General features: G+C 41.1%; 1 protein-coding gene across 3 annotated transcripts in view; it reads left to right on the top strand.

The window, feature by feature from the left end:
* cacna2d2a (calcium channel, voltage-dependent, alpha 2/delta subunit 2a) overlaps positions 1-17,662 on the top strand; it is a 179,509-nt gene that overhangs the window by 85,279 nt on the left and 76,568 nt on the right. For all 3 annotated transcript variants that reach the window (XM_082534147.1, XM_082534145.1, XM_082534146.1), the window contains one exon: positions 8,061-8,120. In XM_082534147.1, coding sequence (XP_082390273.1) covers positions 8,061-8,120 — 60 coding nt within the window. The remainder of the gene's footprint in view (positions 1-8,060; positions 8,121-17,662) is intronic.

The raw sequence follows: 17,662 nt of genomic DNA, 5'->3' as shown, positions 1-17,662 counted from the left end.
CCCCCGCTATTGCATGTTTCTGCACAATTTCAAGCTTTGGTTGTTTGCTCGTCTCCATCCCATTAAATGGTCTACATTGTCTCATTTGTTTCAGCAACACACATCTGACTGTCCAACTGTTTTTCCATCCAAGCCCAGCACTCAGCGTACGTCTGCCAGAGAAGGGACACACAGCATACAAATGCTTGTATAACTGATTGCCTGTTGATTAATGAGGGCTCTTTTGGTCTGATTGCAAGTGTACAGTATGAACATACATCTCATCTCAGTGGAGTCTGTGTCGGTGCGCCGCGTGACCAGTGGTGATTAAAAGTGCGCCTTAGCGTGTGCATGTACAATCATGCTTGTCTTCCATTCAAGATGTCAGCTGCCGCTGTTTTCGTGCTCATTTTAAATGTTTGCGTGTGTGTTTTTACATAATGTGTGCGTGTGTGTTTTGGCAATGATTGGGGTTTTTGTCATGATGCGACACAAATAACAGATTGCTGAAATATAGAACAGCGGCGGAGTACAGACATGAGCTCTCTGTCTTGTTCTGTTGTTGTTGGTTGTGATGCCGCATGCTTATGTCACTCTAACCTCTGAAGACATGCTTAATGATGCTGTTCCCACCCACTCCACCTACACAGGAGGAGGTGGACGCAACATGTGGGTCGTCTGTGAAGCCCCATGAACATGTTAACATTTGTGCCACGTAAAAGGGAAGTGATGTGCTCACTTTTTCTCTTGTGGAACGTCAGTGGGCTTCTTCTTTTTGACTTATGGATTTTATTCACCACTTTTTTTACTAGACAACAAGTATGCAGCTTTCTTCGTCTAAGTCACCCACAAGGTCAGTGCTTTATGAGCTGCTGGAGAACCTTTTTTCTGAAATGTTACTTCCTCCCTTTCTCTCCCTCTCTGCTCCTGTGTCTGGTTGATGCCAGTAACAGCAGGAAAGGCTGGGCACGTCTGCGACTATCTGTCAAACAATAGACAGTGAGCCCAACCAGCCAGACACTCGCATGTCACTGAGCTGATCCTGGCCCCATCAACACACTGCTCAGTCTGCACGCTCACCCTGAGCCCCCTGCTGGCCTCTGCATGTAGGAATCATGGCTACCTGTGAGCATTCAAGGCTGCAGATCTCTATGGCATGTTCTTGCAGTGACCTTGTTTTACCGTAACGCACGCGTGCTGCATTGGTGCACGGTGACTTGTGTGGATTCATAGTTTTGAAAGCATGCGTTTTATCTACATAGAGCTTGTTTGTAGCAGTTATACCATAGGAGGTTTAATTGAAATTACAGTGGTAGCAGCTCCAGTGAATGATAATGTGTAGCACAATGGTCTTTGGCCTCATTCTGTGCTATGATGAGCCTGCCACTTAGCTTCAAAGGCACTGTGGTTTAATGAGTGAAATGCATATTATTTTGAGTGTATCTCAAATGAAACAAAGAGCATCCCAATTAAAAGAGAATTAGTTTTTAGCGAGAATTGTTTTTATGGAGATACTTCAGCAGTCAGTAATATATTAGATTAGCACGTTTGCTCCTGTGATATTGCTTCTATCATAATCGTATTTTGATTATATCCATATCATAAACTTAGAAGTAGATCTGTTAGCACACAAGGGTTTATGATCAAGGTCGATCCCTTTGGCGTAACGCTGAAGAACCACTGTGAGGTTACAGGAGCTCTTTGCAGCAGCTATTGTTCCAGAGTAAAGACAGCTGCCTTTTTTGTCTCAGTGAACTACACAGAAGCTTCCGCACAATGCTGGCAATCGTCTTTGGAAATGTAGTGTTTCCGCGAGGCTCTGTGGAGTGTAGAGAAAGAAAAAAGAATGTTTGATTTTGAAAAGCTGGTGAGCTGATGCTTCTGTGGGTAGGTGACATCTCACATCTTCCAGATCCAGCCTCTGTGGAAACAGAAGTGGAGTTGGGAATGCGCTGCCATGAGTGGGGAAAAGCAAAAGACAGTGTTAACATTTCCGTTGTGGTGGAGGAAGATTATGGGTGAGAAACAAAGGCAGGGATTATCTCAGCACATGCTACAATAGCACTACACACACACACACACACACAGCCTCTGCAAACTGGTCTGCCACAGGGTGCTTTGGATCACAGAACAAAGGCAGGGTCTCCCACCCATCCATGCACATCCTCTGTCAGAGTTAGCTAATAGCGGCTACAATACCCAGCTGCCAGTAGCTAACCAACCAGGGACTTGGAATTAAGGGTCATTATTGCACCTCATTATGGACTTTTACATTGTTTGGCAACTCTAAAGGGGGAACGTCTATTGTTATTATCAGTGTCCTCCTCGGAGGAACTTTGCGTGGCAATCTTGAAATTTGATAGTCTGTCAGAAGGCTGGGTTGCAGTCAAAACAAGTTATAAGTTTTCCAGCTCTTTCCCAGTTCAAAGTACTTCACAGAGGAAATTCTCCAATCTGTGAAGTCAATTAAACTTTTCTGCAGTTGATTTGAGTGTGTTGTTGGAATTAATATGGCTTTAGTGGAGGGAGAAAGTTTGGGGGCAGTAAACTGAGACAGATGGAGAGAAATGGAGTACAGCATATGATGGCAGGATAAAACAGCCGAGCGGAGAGGAGAGATAAAAGGATGGTGCGAGAATGAAAGATGGTGGCGGCGGTGGGGGATGGTGGCGGCGAGGGTGCGAGGCCGAGTGAAAGTGAGTTTGTCTGTGATGTTTTAAAATTCTGGAGTGGAAAGTCCCTCCATCTGTTATTGTGGGACGGTTCTGACTCAGTGATTTCTATGATTGGCCTTAATCCCGGCCGAGTGGAGAAGACAGAATGAAGAGCTTAAAGCAGACTGCTCTCACTCTGACAGGCTCCACTGGCTGCTGCTGCTGCTGCTGGCGCTCAGTCTGCTGCCCCCTAATGGACTAACTGCTGCATGACATTACGTCTCCCTGCATTACTACAGCACACTGAGCAGCTCTTAGGGCCATGACACATCTGTGACCTTGTGAGTGCAAGAAGTATTTTATCAGCAGATATAACAAACAGCAGTCTGTACTCAAACTCTAATCATCATATCGTACTTATCTCCTAATACAACAATATTTTATGGAGCTGTGACATGCCTTTCAAACTGTCTCTTGGTAGATCTACCAGTGCTGGAAATTCGTCTCTATCATGCATGTGTCAGAGGATACTTGGGAGGACTATAGAGATGCTGTGGTTTGATGTTTAATTCAACATTGCTGGAAGGACCCTTGAGAAAACGGTTCTATATTTAGAAATAATTTTTTTGTTTGTTTTCAAAGAACCCGGCTTACCTTTATGTCTGCAGCCAGCTGTAATTTTAAAAAAAACTGTCATTGAAAAATGTACCAAGGGTCTTCCCTCGCTGTATTAGTTGCAGTGAGAAGGTTAAGTGACCTCAGCAGAGTCATTTCACAGTCTTTTGGTCTCCAAGGTGACTTAAGTGTTCGCATAAACCGAGCTAAAGGGGTCATTTGAGAATGTGTCGAGTACCTTAGTCAAAGCCGCCATCACATGTACAGTCCGTGTCGTGTTTTCTCAAGTGTCCTCGCGGTCAAACACACGCATTGTGAGGCTGTTTTTTAAGATCACACAGGCGGCAATGTGTTGAGTGCCCTTTAAGTTAATGCTCAGTGGAAAGGCCTAACAGGCTACGGCGGCCCAGTGTCGAGTTGGCGCTCACCACAGCATGACGCTGCCCGTCCCTGGTGTGCTGTCATTCCTTTAGAAATAACATGACTTTGACTGATTAAACCGCTCCCCTCTGGAAGAGAGGAAACTTAACAGTTATGAATATTAAAGATCCTAATCGTCTCATGCTGAGCTTTTCGTTACTTTTTTTTCCCGCTCTCTCTCTCGCCGTCTTCTTGCTCTGTGAGTTCACAGTGAGGGACCGCGGCTCTTCGCCGGCAGCGTTCTACGACAGCGGAGGCATCGGCAAGCTGCTGCTGTCTGCTCTTTGGTTGTTTGCACAATTACGCTGTCACCTGCGCTATTACGTACAATGTTCCCATACGTGACAGATTCCATTGCGTGTTGTTTAAGTCTGCAGAAGTGGTAGAAGCACTTCAAACGCCACTACAGATCGCAGAGTTGTGCTTATGGTTCTTGACCTTGCCCGACGACTGCGTGACAAATGGCCCAACATGTGAGGCGTTTTGTGTCAAGGTTACAATAGCGGTAACATTAGCGCTTCACGCTCATGTTGTTGACTGTCCTGATGTATTTGTGCCTGCATGCTGTAGTGTAGCTGAGTTTCTGTGTTGTGTGGGCCTGTACTGGGCTTATCTGTGCTGTACTGCGCTGATCTCACTATGCTCATCCAGTGCTCTAAGCTGCTTGGGCTCCAGCCACCAGCATAGATGATATATCCCTGCCCCCCTCCTTCCCACATCTCTCACTGTGATTCATTGGCTGTTTGTGTTGCCCATCCATCTGGGCCAGCACAGAGGAAGGAAAGACACATGAAGACACATGGCTGTTTTGGAGCGGGGACTGCATTAAGCAGCGAGAGAAGCGATAGGATCCCAGAGAAATGTTTGCCTACCAGGACGAGAGGAAGGAAGAAGACCAGGAGAAAGGCAGCTGGAGAAAACAGAGAACTGGAAAAACAAGATGTGTTGGCCACTCATGGGGTGGGAAATGGATTTTCTGAAGGAACAAAGTCGAGATTCTTACTGACAGACTAGATCCTGAGGGGAATGGCTAGATCATAGATCATAAGAGAGGACTGAGAAAAGACTGCTAAGAAAATGCAACTTGCTACTATATCTTCACAAATATTTGCATATTAATGAAAAGCTTTACGTGTACCATGTGTTGAGACAGAGTTTGAAATCATGTGGCTAACCTCTGAGCTGCCACAGTGTAGTGAAATCTTTGTTTGGCTCCTCTGTTTGTCCCGAATTGAATATGGGAGTGCTGATAGCTATGAGATTATTGTTGTGGTGCTGCCCTTTAGCGAAGTTGACCGTCCTTAACAAAAAGCTGTGCAATTACTGCTTTTTATAATGGACTCTGGTAATAATTTCAATAAGCTAATTAGATCCTTATTTCTTTGTTTTAGCTTTCTATTGTCTCAACAGGAAATGAATGAAATCATTATTAAAAGCTTATTCAGGTGCTTAATAGCACAATGCAAAAGTGGCTTTAAAGATCCAGATTTATTGCTACCGCACGCCACAAATTATGCTAGTGATATCACATTGTGTACATGCTTAGAGCGAAGCAATTATCTTTACTAACATCCCGCATGACCACACATAGAGCTTGTGTGCGTGCATTGAGATGTATTGTTTCTGCAGAAATGGGGTGGGCGGGGCACTTAATAGAAATAGGACAGCTTCCACTATAATGACAGTTTATGTCTTGCGTGTTTTTTGTAGATAAAAAGGCTCTCATAGCAGGGGACAGGCTCCTTCGGTGTAGCTCCGCAAATGAATGAGATCTCTTTGCAGCAGGGGTCTAAATTAGGGTTAGTAATTTTTCGAGCCTTGGGATTTGTGGCTGATCACACTATTCTGTGACGAAAATAACATCGCCCCCTAGAGGGCTGGGGAAACCTAGATACTGAAGCACAAGAGGGAAGGAGGGTGAGTTTCACTGTGGGGTAGGAGGCGTATTTGTCACTTGGACGACTTCCTATAAGAGAAGTTTCTACAGGGATGAACCACATCATAGCAAATGATGTTAGAACATGAAAGAACATCACGGGCAGTGGTGCTAAATATCAGTTTAAGATGATAATATTATGTGTATGTCAGCAGAATAGTAACAGAAGCTCAAGTTAAAACACTTTATATTCAGTCAGACTTTTGACTGACATTTTATGACACGATTTTCAGCAACTCTTCTATTTGGCCGTTGTTGTTTCACTGCATGAGGGGAAAGAAATCAAGTTTCATATTTGACGTTATCACGAAGGTGACCCTTGTCTGTGTTGATGGAGAGTATTTGTGCATATTGAGAGAGAAAAAAAAAACAGTAAAAAGAAGTGTGTGCTGCCAGGGTGTTCGAACTTTTAACAAGATAAGCATACGCGTTGGTGTTTAAGAAATGTGCGCATTAAATATAAAAGTCATGGTGCACAGAAACTTCTGTTGTCAATATGGACTAAATCAAATAATGCATTCTTAACTTGACTGCAGCTGAAGATAACAATTTTAAATCATAGCAAACACTGCCTTTCAAGTTAATGTCCATCTCTTATCTGCATGCGTGGAAAAATATGGATATTATTGACAAACAGCCATTCAAGATGAGTCTTTGTTTGGAGCGATGAGGATCAGCACCAGTACTTATTGTAAACATCGTATGGTACTATGTCACATTTGTTTACATTGTGTCTCAGCTCTCAAATAAATGGATACACTTGCAGTATAAGATTATTATTACCTGTGCAATATGTAATAACATCTTATATAAAAATAATAATTTTATAATAAAAATCATCCATCCATCCATTTTCTATGATCTTTGTCTTTTTTCATGAACATCTTTTGAGCCCTTTGAGGGATTTTCTTCAAATTTGGCTCAAAGGTTCACCTGGAATTAGTTAAAGGTTATCTTGACTTTTTCCATCCTTCTTCTTATCTCTGGGCTACTGTTATAGATGGCGCACTTCCTAATTTAAAGTGTGAATCTACTGAAACAAGGAGCCAGCAGCAGCATTGTAGTGCAATAGCAGTGACTCAGCAGTATTTCCAGTAACACAGCATGAAGGGAATATACGCACAAAAGTAGCTTTAGTAGTGTTTGCCCTGGAACTATTTAGTGAAAGCATAACATAACTATGTAGCACTTCAGTTTGACAAGAGCTAAAGCAATTAGCTAACTCTTCAGGATCTGCACAATATTGTCACATAATAAAAGTGAAAAATATTTTATAACTAGGATGTTGTATCTTGGGTTGAGATTTTTAACCAGTTGCTTAAAGCTCTGCTTTTCCATCATGTAACCACATAAGAAATTTCTATTTACCATTTGAACTTTCTGTCGAATGGAGTGCAACAAGCGATGTTTGGTTGACTTGTTTACGTTTGGGTTGCAAGTTTGCAGAACTAGATACCTAATTGCCGTTGGAGACTGACAAGCGGCTCTTGCTCTCAGACATGCCCGGGCTTGTCTCGTTGTTGTACACACCATGGAACATATGCATATGTTTGTTATTGTAATGTGACACTTTCATATCAGGTAAAAATGTATCAAGTATTAATGTGGGCAATATGATATGGCACAGCCTTAGCCTTTCAGATTTCACAAACCATGTCCAGTTATTTACAAATCAGTACCTATTACCCATTACCCACTCCTACATAGTGTTTGTGCAATCAAACAGTGTGTCATATATTCGTTTTTACTGCACTACGAACGTCTTAAAGTACACTTAACAAGAACAAAGAAAATTAAATTAATATATACAAAATATGATACTATTGCCTTAAATTATCACCAGAGTGTGAGTTGCCTTGGTGGGGATTTGGACTCTCGGTGTGCTTCTTGGCAACAAGTGTGAATATTATTTAAATATTAAATCCTAAAGTTTTGACTACATACAGTATGTCAATTAGACAGACATGGATTTGAAGATACAAGTGCAAAGTGATATTTTCTACACTGTAATACAGAGAGTGCACTGTATAAGATTAATAAAGCATTAACAAACTGAACAAACAGTTTTTAGGTTGACTGAGACGATGAAAATTGGATATTTTCTTGCTTATAATTGTTATTTCAGTGCAGATAAAAATAATAATAATAACATTTATTTTTTAATTTGTCTTTTAAATTTTATTTTATTTTTTGTAAGTTGGAGAGGATATAGGGCAGTGGTAGGGGAAACACTGAATGCTCATCTCCTGGTGCTGTGAGACCGGTGCTTAAAGGAGGACAGCTGCCGTTCTAATCATCAGCTTTTATAGGGAACAAGGTCACCATTTCCATTCTGTCTGTTTGTCCGTGGCACACACAAACACGCCCACACACACACACACACACAAACAAATCAATTTTCTATTGACTTCTGATACTGACACTGCTATTTTTTTTCTCTTTTTGCTACCTTGTAGAAACTGGCCAGAGAAGCAGAGCAGCTTCAGAAGGAACACGTCTGGCAAGATGGTGTGACGGTAAAGTAGGACACCCGCTCCTCTCCCTCCTTTCCAAGACTTCTGCCTTTTTCCCTTTTTTCTTTTCTAGGCAAACTGGTTTATCTTCCTGTCATCTGCTTTCCAATTTCCCCTCAATTTAACACCTTTAAAGGTAACCCTTTGATGACAATGTGATCAGCATCACAGAGACAATGTGGTGATTAGTACAAAAAACAGTAATGCACATTATGACCATAGCATTATATCCATACACCCTGAAATTGCTTACTTAAAATTGCTTGAAAATTACTTCTGGGGTTGTTATTTTTATGGTATATAAAGCTTTTGCTCTTTTTGTTTTGCGGGCCGTAGTAACTTGAACATTACATTCTCCTGCAGCTGACCTTTTAAAATACTAGACATCTGCTCTTGAAATCTAAAAAAGGAGAAACGGTATTACTCTGGCTTGTGTGTCTTTGAGCCGGTGTGCTCCAGTGACTCTCAAATTTGCAAACATTCAGATGCCCTGCACACACAATGCACACATATATGCATGTATATATAGCCTCACCCGACGCATGCACACTCCCTACTGTCACATCCTCTGTCTCCAGGGAGACAAGCTCGATGTCATGGTACACTTCTCACAAATGGATTTTTAACCCCACGCCTCCTGGGGGATATTTGAGAAAAGGCTTTAACTGATTTTAAAACGAATAATTATTATGAAGCCTATTTCCCTGCAAGTCCATTTTTATTCATGGTTGCTTACACTCTAAAGCGGTACTCTTGGGGTGGGGCTGGTTCTGCAATCCTCCGTCTCACCCTGCTGGTCCAAGGGACAGAGCTGCATTGTGGATGTCCCTTCATCTTAGACCTGAGTGGGGTTGATGCCTGCCTCTCCCTGCCCGGATCTGATGCACCTCAATGGGATGTGTAACCATGCAGGAAGTGAAGCCTGGGTCACAGGGACCAAGCACAGCACACCTGTTCATAAGTAGCTCCGTCCAATATGGCATCAATACCTCCTCGTGTGGAAAAGCCAGCACTCTCTTTAAACTAACCCTCCCCCTCCAGAACACCTCTCTCTGTCCCTCTGTTTCGACTCTTTCGCCTTTTCTCCTTCATTTTTTGCATCTCTTTCTGTCCAGTCACCAGTCTCATTCGCACTCTAACCTTCAGCACTTCCATCACATTCATAAACCTTTTTTTTCCCCTCCCTATGTGTCTTTAATCAGCCATGAAAACATTTGGAATATACCATATTGTTGCAAATACTGCAAATGAATCCTAATAGTGTTTCTCTATTAATAATGTATTGAGCTGATTTCATTTGCCTTTATAATTAGAACAGGTAATGAATCTCAGCAGGGGCAACTGTGAAACCATTAAAAAATATCACAAAAAGGTGGTGGCGGTGGTAGATATGCCACATCCCTGCAAGATTTTTTTTTTCTCCTGTTTGTAGATTTTGTGCTCTCCTAATTTCTCTTTGGGTGAACACTCTGCTGACTGACACTCTAATTAGATTAGGGCTGCATGCTCTTTGGGTATATTAGGCGAAATGTGTTGCATCTTAAACTAGCGGGTGGAGCAGTCTGTCAAATGAAGAGAAAAGGTGTTTATGCATGCGAGACGGTGCATTTTGGTAGAGCTCGTGTGTGTGGGTGCGCGTGCTCTCTGCTCTGGGTCAAAAATGCATAATGTGGCTGTGTTTGTCAGCGAGTGGGTATTCATTTGTATGTGTTTATTAATGGTAGGTTCTGTACCTGGCCCAGCCCATCTGCTTGCCTCGCCAAAGAGTGACATCATAGAAACTCAATGACACGCTTGTTCCTCATAGCGGCTGCCATCGCAGCTGTTACCCATGCAGTGGGAAGACCTCACTTCTTCTCTCCCCGCCTCACTCTCACACACACATTCAAGCATTTTCCCGGTTTAACTGCAGAGGCGATGCCTGACCACCCCGACTGCTGGACATTATGGATGTCAAAATGTTGATCGTAACAACTGTTGAAATGGTCGTTCAGGGTTTTAAATCCATTGGAATCAAATGGTGTGTGAAATAGACATTAAAGTGTTGGATTGCCGCTGATTTCTCAAGGTCAGGTGCCCATCGCTCTGTGACACCCGGCTACCGTGTTGGCAACAGAGTCATCCCCAGGCGACTCGAGTCATTTCAGTGCTGTTGTGCTTTTCTCTTAAGGGCAAAGAGAACCAACATCTTTAGAGCCAAGTATCACATATCTCTGTTTTGTATACTGAAAATTGGCTGCGTGACAGTGGAGCACTATGAAACTGCTCAGAGTAACGTCAGCAACGTCTAATATTTCTGTATCAGAATGAAGTGATTAAGCAGTCCCGGGTCTTACAGCTTTGACCACTGCTGAAAGTCTGCATGCGAGGTGTTTAGAGTGTCATTTAAATCCCGTCCTGCAGAGGAAAGTGCATTTTTCTTGGTAATATGATTGCCTGGGTGTTTACCCGCTCAAAGTAGCTGCTGAAATGTTTTATTGCTTTTAATGGTTTTTCTCCCAGAACACCAGCGAATACATACCCCGTGTTAGCGACTTTTGAAGCTGAATTTGCAGCTAGAGGGGTTTTGGAGCAGCTTGGCTTCACACTAAAATTGTAATCTTTTATATAGAAGCGCTTTTATATGTTTATAGCATGACAGAAATGCAAAAATTATATTATATCCACTTACATGGGACATAGTCTCGTCTAAAATGTGCAGGGAGGTTTTCCCCAGTCTTTATACCCCATCTCTTCTGTCAGGTTATGCTGCTTAGACTGCAGGCACGTTAGGCTTATGGACAATGGTGTTGTTGAAACAGCAAAACTACTGCCATTATCAAAATATAGTGTATTAAATGAGACATAAGATATGCTGTTGAAAGACAGAGGCTGTATTCTGTGATTATCTGTTGTATTTGCATAGTTGGAAATGGTAATGTGATTTTGAATTTGGCTCTCTTTCAGAAACTGGGGGTGGGCAGTAAAAGGGCCAGATGTCCTGTTTTAGGTTCTGTCCCATACATAGCAAAATCTGGAAGTTCCTGATTCACTTGAACTTCATATATGATAAAATGACGTAATGAGGCCTGTAATTTAAATGTAGACGTAGATATCTGGAGACGCAGCACATCTCATTGTAGTTCATGCAGTAGTCACAACCTCTAAGTCATATTTCCAGATACAGATCTAACACTTGTTTATGGTTTTTTTTTTCTGAAACATGAATTTCCCAAATTTATTTTGATCTACTGATTTGTGAACTGATTCTTGTCCATGCAGAGAAAATGAGCATTTTTCGGATTTAATAGGTGAAAAAGTCACACTTAAGAGGTCAGAGGGGTTGGTGCTGGTGGGGCAATTCAATCACTGCTCACACCAGAGAGCCAAGTTAGCATTATACACATCAAAGATTTTTAATGGAATTTCTATTTTTAATACATTAATAATTTTGTTCAATTCATTAATTATCATTAAAAACTACTTGGTTAGTTTTAGGCAATACAAACTACTTGGTGATTTAGTTGAAAATATTGCCACTTTTTTGAAAAGTCAGTTTCCGTAGTTGCCATGGTAAATGGCCTGTATTTATATAGCGCTTTACTAGTCCCTAAGGACCCCAAAGCGCTTTACATATCCAGTCATCCACCCATTCACACACTGGTGATGGCAAGCTACATTGTAGCCACAGCCACCCTGGGGCGCACTGACAGAGGCGAGGCTGCCGGACACTGGCGCCACCGGGCCCTCTGACCACCACCAGTAGGCTACGGGTGAAGTGTCTTGCCCAAGGACACAACGACTGAGACTGTCCAAGCCGGGGCTCGAACCGGCAACCTTCCGATTACAAGGCGAACTCCCAACTCTTGAGCCACAATTGCCCAGGATGGTGATGCATCCTCTGCTAAAGGCTCTGGAAAACATATGTGCTACAAACATGAAATATATCTTAGTTACTTAGTATACCTCAGTTACAAAACAATGCTGACTGTCATGAAAAAAACATTTCTCTTAGGGCTGTGCGATATGACCAAAATCTCATATCCCGATATAAGACATCTATCATCCGATAACGATATAAATCACAAAATTTTTACATTTTCTGTAAATTCTGTGAATATCGGGCAGCTCGACTTGCGGGAAGTGTTTCCAGCTGCGCGTCATGTAGCTGGAGTCGAGTGTTTTAACAGATGCATGAAACGATACATTTTTAGACATAGGTTGTAACAGCCGCCGTTTTCTTTGTGAGTATTTATTACTCAGCATGCTGCGGGTAAAAGCCTGTTCTAACGTTTGAGTAAGGTTTATTTTTTAGCATCTGACGGCTCTTTTTTGCTTCTCATCCATAAATACTCGGCATAATCTTTCACGTGATTCAGTTTATTTTGAAAAGTCTCAACAGGATCTTGAGCTTTATTGTGAAAGGTTTATGTGGAAAATAAACAAGCGGACACGCTATGGTTTTACCGTTGTTGTTGCTAACTACAACGCATAAAAACAGGCGCTTGTCCGTCCTTAGTGTGGTTATATTAAATATAAGAGAAAGAGAGAACTTTAAGAAATTAATATAGCCACTACAGTGACCATCAAAACGATGAAACAATATGGCTGTAAACAGTTTATTTTGCGAAACAAACGATAGTGTAAAATGAAACGATAGACGTTTTTATATCGTCATCCGATATATATTGTTATATCGAACAGCCCTAATTTCCCTTATATTTCACATTTTGCTACTGGCAGAGACGGGGCTGGGAGATGGACAGATATTGTTCCAACAACGTAATTATGACTTCATATTTCAGTGTGGATATTAGCGAGTTAGACATTTGTTAAACACTTTTGGGGAGTTCTGCAATCTTCTGGCTAGAGCTAAAAAAAAGTTTGGTTTTAGTAGTTTTAATGTTGGGACGCTGTGTAACAAGTAAATAAAGAATGCAAGAATTTACAAACCTCATACAATGTTTTTCCAGTCATGTCTGAGAGGATTCGGGATCCATCATCTATCTACATATCTATCTATCTATCGATATATATATATATATATATATATATATATATATATATATATATATATATGGCGAGCTACTTTGTAGGTATATTAGCAATGTTATTATCAGCCACACGTCCCATATCACGTATAGCGGTTGCTGTTGATGACCACTGTCATATATCTGAGGAAGAGTTGACATAAGGCGCAGCACATTAGGACCGAGACACAAGATTGGATGAAGAAAGGACAGAGATTGGAGAGATTGGAGGAAGACATGTCCTTTCATTCAGATTGCGATGTGGCAGCTGCTGTATGTTTGAAATGCATTAGTACTAATAGCTGTGCCATTAGGAGAGAGAGAGAGAGAAAGAGGCGCTGTGTTGATGGGTTGCCATGATGAAACCAGGGAGAAGAGGGGGTGACAAAGAGAAGCACGACGGGAATGAGAGAGAGAGTGAGAGAGGTGTAAGTGAGAAAGCAAGTGAGTGAGGGAAGAAGGTATAAGAGATGGAGAAAACGGGAAACAGAGATGGAGCCATCTTCCAGGCCATTTACTGCAATCATCACTCTCTAATCAATCAAGCCTTTCATCATAGGACAACACAATCTCTCCTTCTCTTTCTCTTCTTCTCTCTCTCTCTGCTTCTCTCTCTTCAACTCCACTCAGCCACCCACTCTCATACATAATAGTGGTATTCATGTGACCTCTTTATGGCTCTCAGCACATGTACATACAGGTGACAAATTAAAGGAAAAACCTGACCCCCCTCCACCCCTAGCCCAGCAGCTTTGTTATGCTGTCGGGGCATTTTGCTGCCATGCTTATAATCTGAAAGGAAAGGATTGTGCAAATCAATATAAAGTGTTTCTGATCGTGCTGGGAGGGGTCTCTTCCAGGATGACAGGGCATGAGGGGTCTTGAAATGATCTGATAAGAAAAAGCACACTGTGTGGCCTTTTTCAGTCATCAGACCTAAATCCAGTTAAAAATCTCTCCGTCACCAAGGATTTGCAAGAACAATATTTCATTCTTATTGTAGCATTTCAGATACTCATATTAATCAACACCAACAGACATCACTAACATACTGTGTTTTTTTTCTTTAATTTGTCACCCTTCTATAGTAGCTACATTTAGTCAGTATTTCCAGCCACATTAAATGTCCTTAAATCACTATAGGTCCCCTTAGAGGTGTAACATGACCTGAAGTGCTGGGAGCGCGAGCTGCAAGGGTTTGTTCACTTGACCAAGTTCGGCTCCTTTAATAATGCCTCTATTTGAGATAATTGGCCCTTCAGAGGAAATGAGTGAGAATCATTGTGGCGACTCTCAGCCCAGCCCTCGAAGCAACCAGCTCCATTAACCACAGAATACATTAGTCTTATGAGGGCTGCCTTGGACACATTCAAATTCTGGTAAAATAGACAGAAATGAAGGGTGCCTGTCCCTGGCTCCTCTCTACATGTTAATCTTATGTGTTATTTCTCCTTTTCTGTGGTTATCTGAAAATGTTACTTGCCTCTTGTTATTATCTCTTCATTTTACTGTATTAACTAAAAGGAAGATGTTTCGATTTTTTTTTTGTTAGCACACACTACTGTGCCAACAATTAAGAATTGTTTATATGTGCAGGAGTTAGGAGTAAATTAGTAATTTGGCATAAAACAGACCAAGGTTAATGAGTTTTAAAAAGAGGAAAAATTATATATTAAATTATATATAATTTAAGTGGACTGATATTAAAGTCAAAGCTGCCACTCAAGATGATTCTCACATTAAATAGTCTTCAGGTAGAAAGCACATTTTAACCTTAGCTGTTATACAAAGCACTCGACAATGCTTATATCTCTGACAGTAAATTAGCTTGTTATAAATGTACAAAACCAATAATAAACATATTGGGATGTTATCTGAAAAGCAGAATGGAATGATATGCACAACTTTACTCACAGTGGACCACAGAAAACATAGAAGTTTGTTGCTATTTCATCAAAAATATTAGTGCATTTTGAATTTCTGTGACACAACACATTTAAAAAAAAAAGTTGGAATTAATTGGCAACAGGTCAATATGATTGGGTATAAAAAGCATATTTTGGAGTTTTTCTGAAGTAATGATAAGCAAAAACCAGTTTGACTAAAATTGTGCAACACTTTCAGAATAGTGTTTTTCCCTTAAAAGTGGTGAAAACTAAAGATTTTGTCATCTGCAGTGCATAATATCATCTAAAGATTCAGAAAATCTGGAGAAATCTCTGTGAACTAGGGACAAGGCCAGAAACTAATATTTAAATGCCTATTATCTTTGGGCCCTCAGGTGGTTTCACATTAACATTTTTAGAAGTAAAATGTGACTTTTTTGTGGAAAACATAGACACCGTATCCTCTGGACAAAGGAGGGTAGGGACCAAGCAGCTAGGGCTGCTCAATTAATCGAATTTTAATCACGATTACGATCTGGGCTTTCAACGATCATTAAAAATGACTGAGCCGATTATTAGCCCCTCCCTCGTGCTTTACTCTCGCGCTGCTCCGTGTGGCAAATCGAGCGCACCTCTCTGCATTTCGAACACCCGTCACAACAATTAAGAGAACCCAAGGGAAGCTCAAAAAGCTAAGCAGAAGTTATTTGGAGAGGAGAGTGACTGCCGTTGGTTGAAAAGAGAGGTAAAAAAACCTTCAGTGGTGTGTAAACATTATGGGATCGCAGAGTCAGACATCAAGTAGACATAGTGTGTAAACGTTGCCACGGTGTAGTAGCTGCACCACAGAGCAACACTGCAAAGTTCACTAAACATAGATGTTTACATTTTTCATTTATTTTTTATATTGCAAACATTTGCACTGTTATCAGTATTTGCACACTATTTTATATTATTTTTTTAAAGTCATTATTCAATACATTGTTATTGTTAACCCTTTAAATCCCTGTAGAACCGGAACCGTGTAAGCTAGCGCAATAATTTGTTTTGCATAAGAAACCGGAGGAGTTGTACTTACATCTTATGTAAATGGCCTGTATTTATATAGCGCTTTACTAGTCCCTAAGGACATATCCAGTCATCCACCCATTCACACACTGGTGATGGCAAGCCAGTGACAAGCTTAAGTCATCAGCTTGTCCTCGGTCACTTAATGCATACATATTATTAAAATATGGGCTATAACAGTTGTATTGATGTATAGCAACTTGAAATGCTCCCAAAAATGGCACTACAGCATGTAAAAAAAATAATATAAGCTCTGGCGGACTTGGTTCTATGGTAGGTCTTAAAGGGTTAAATAAATATCGTCAAATAATCGAGATCTCAATTTCAGTGAAAATAATCGTGATTATCATTTTTGCCAGAATCGAGCAGCCCTACATGCAGCTTGTCATAACTGGGCCTCTCTGATGGGGATGGATTACTGCCTATGGAATTGGCTGCTGGTACATCTGGAAAGGCACCATCAGTGCTGACAGGTATTACAGGTTTTAAGGCAACATGTGCTCCTGTCCAGATGGATTTTTCAGGAAAGGTCTTGCATATTCCACTAACACACTGATAAACCGCATACTATATCTATTACAGAAGTATGGCTTCCTAGATAAAAAGTCCAGGTCCTGAAGTGGGCTGCATGCAGTCCAGACTTTTCAACAACTGAAAACACTGGCTGCATCATGAAATAAAAAATACCACAAGGAAGACCCAAGAGTCCAGCAGCTGGTCTTCTCAGTTCCCAGACATTTATGGGCTGCTGAAAATAACAAGGAATGTTATTTCAACTTTTTTCAGACATCAAATTCTGCCATCAACTTGATGGGACAGTGAGTCTTGATTAGACCAGGACTTTTTGTAGTTTAATATCTACAAATCATAATCTGACAGCATAAAGCCTATTTTTCCTGTAATTATAGCTTTTGCTATTCAAAACAGTAATCAAACTGTTGGTGTGGTTCTGTGTTTTATGGGATATCCAGTCCTCTTTTCAAACATCAGCTACAGACCTTGTAAATAAAAATTGAATCCATCTTGTGTTAGCAGAACCAAACTCAAAACGTCTCCGCTGCAGAGGGCTGATGGAAAAAAGTCTGGAATATAGCCGTGTGAACCCGTTTTTTAACGCACAGTTCTTATTTCAAACACTGATAAGCATAGTCACAAATAAACTGCATCTATTTCCATTGTGAGCTTTCACCCCTTCCACTTCCTTATAGCTGCACTGAGACAGAGTGCTCGCAGGCTGCCGAGCACGTAATGGAACTCGTAAACAGTGTTATCACTGAATCCTGAACCATGGAACGGCCTTCCATCTGCTCATCACTGGAAGGGAAAAATATGTGGATGGGATATATGGACAGAAATTCCTACACATTTTGCTTTTTCGCTGTTTGAAAAGGATGTCTCTTCCCTTTCAAACGTGATGGTGTGAGGGGCTCAGTAGAATAAGGATTAAACATAACTCGTGCTCATACTCAGTGACAACCACAACAACAATAGGAATAGGAAATTGGATAAAAGGGATAGGATAGAATTAGGGGTGCAACGATATTCGTATTGATATTGAACCGTTCGATACAGTGCTTTCGGT

This window comes from Aulonocara stuartgranti, assembly GCF_965226115.1.
Source record: "Aulonocara stuartgranti genome assembly, chromosome: 5".
In the NCBI taxonomy this organism is placed as follows: domain Eukaryota; kingdom Metazoa; phylum Chordata; class Actinopteri; order Cichliformes; family Cichlidae; genus Aulonocara; species Aulonocara stuartgranti.
The sequence above is the reverse complement of the archived record's forward strand: the minus strand, read 5'-3'. Positions and strand labels throughout refer to the sequence as shown.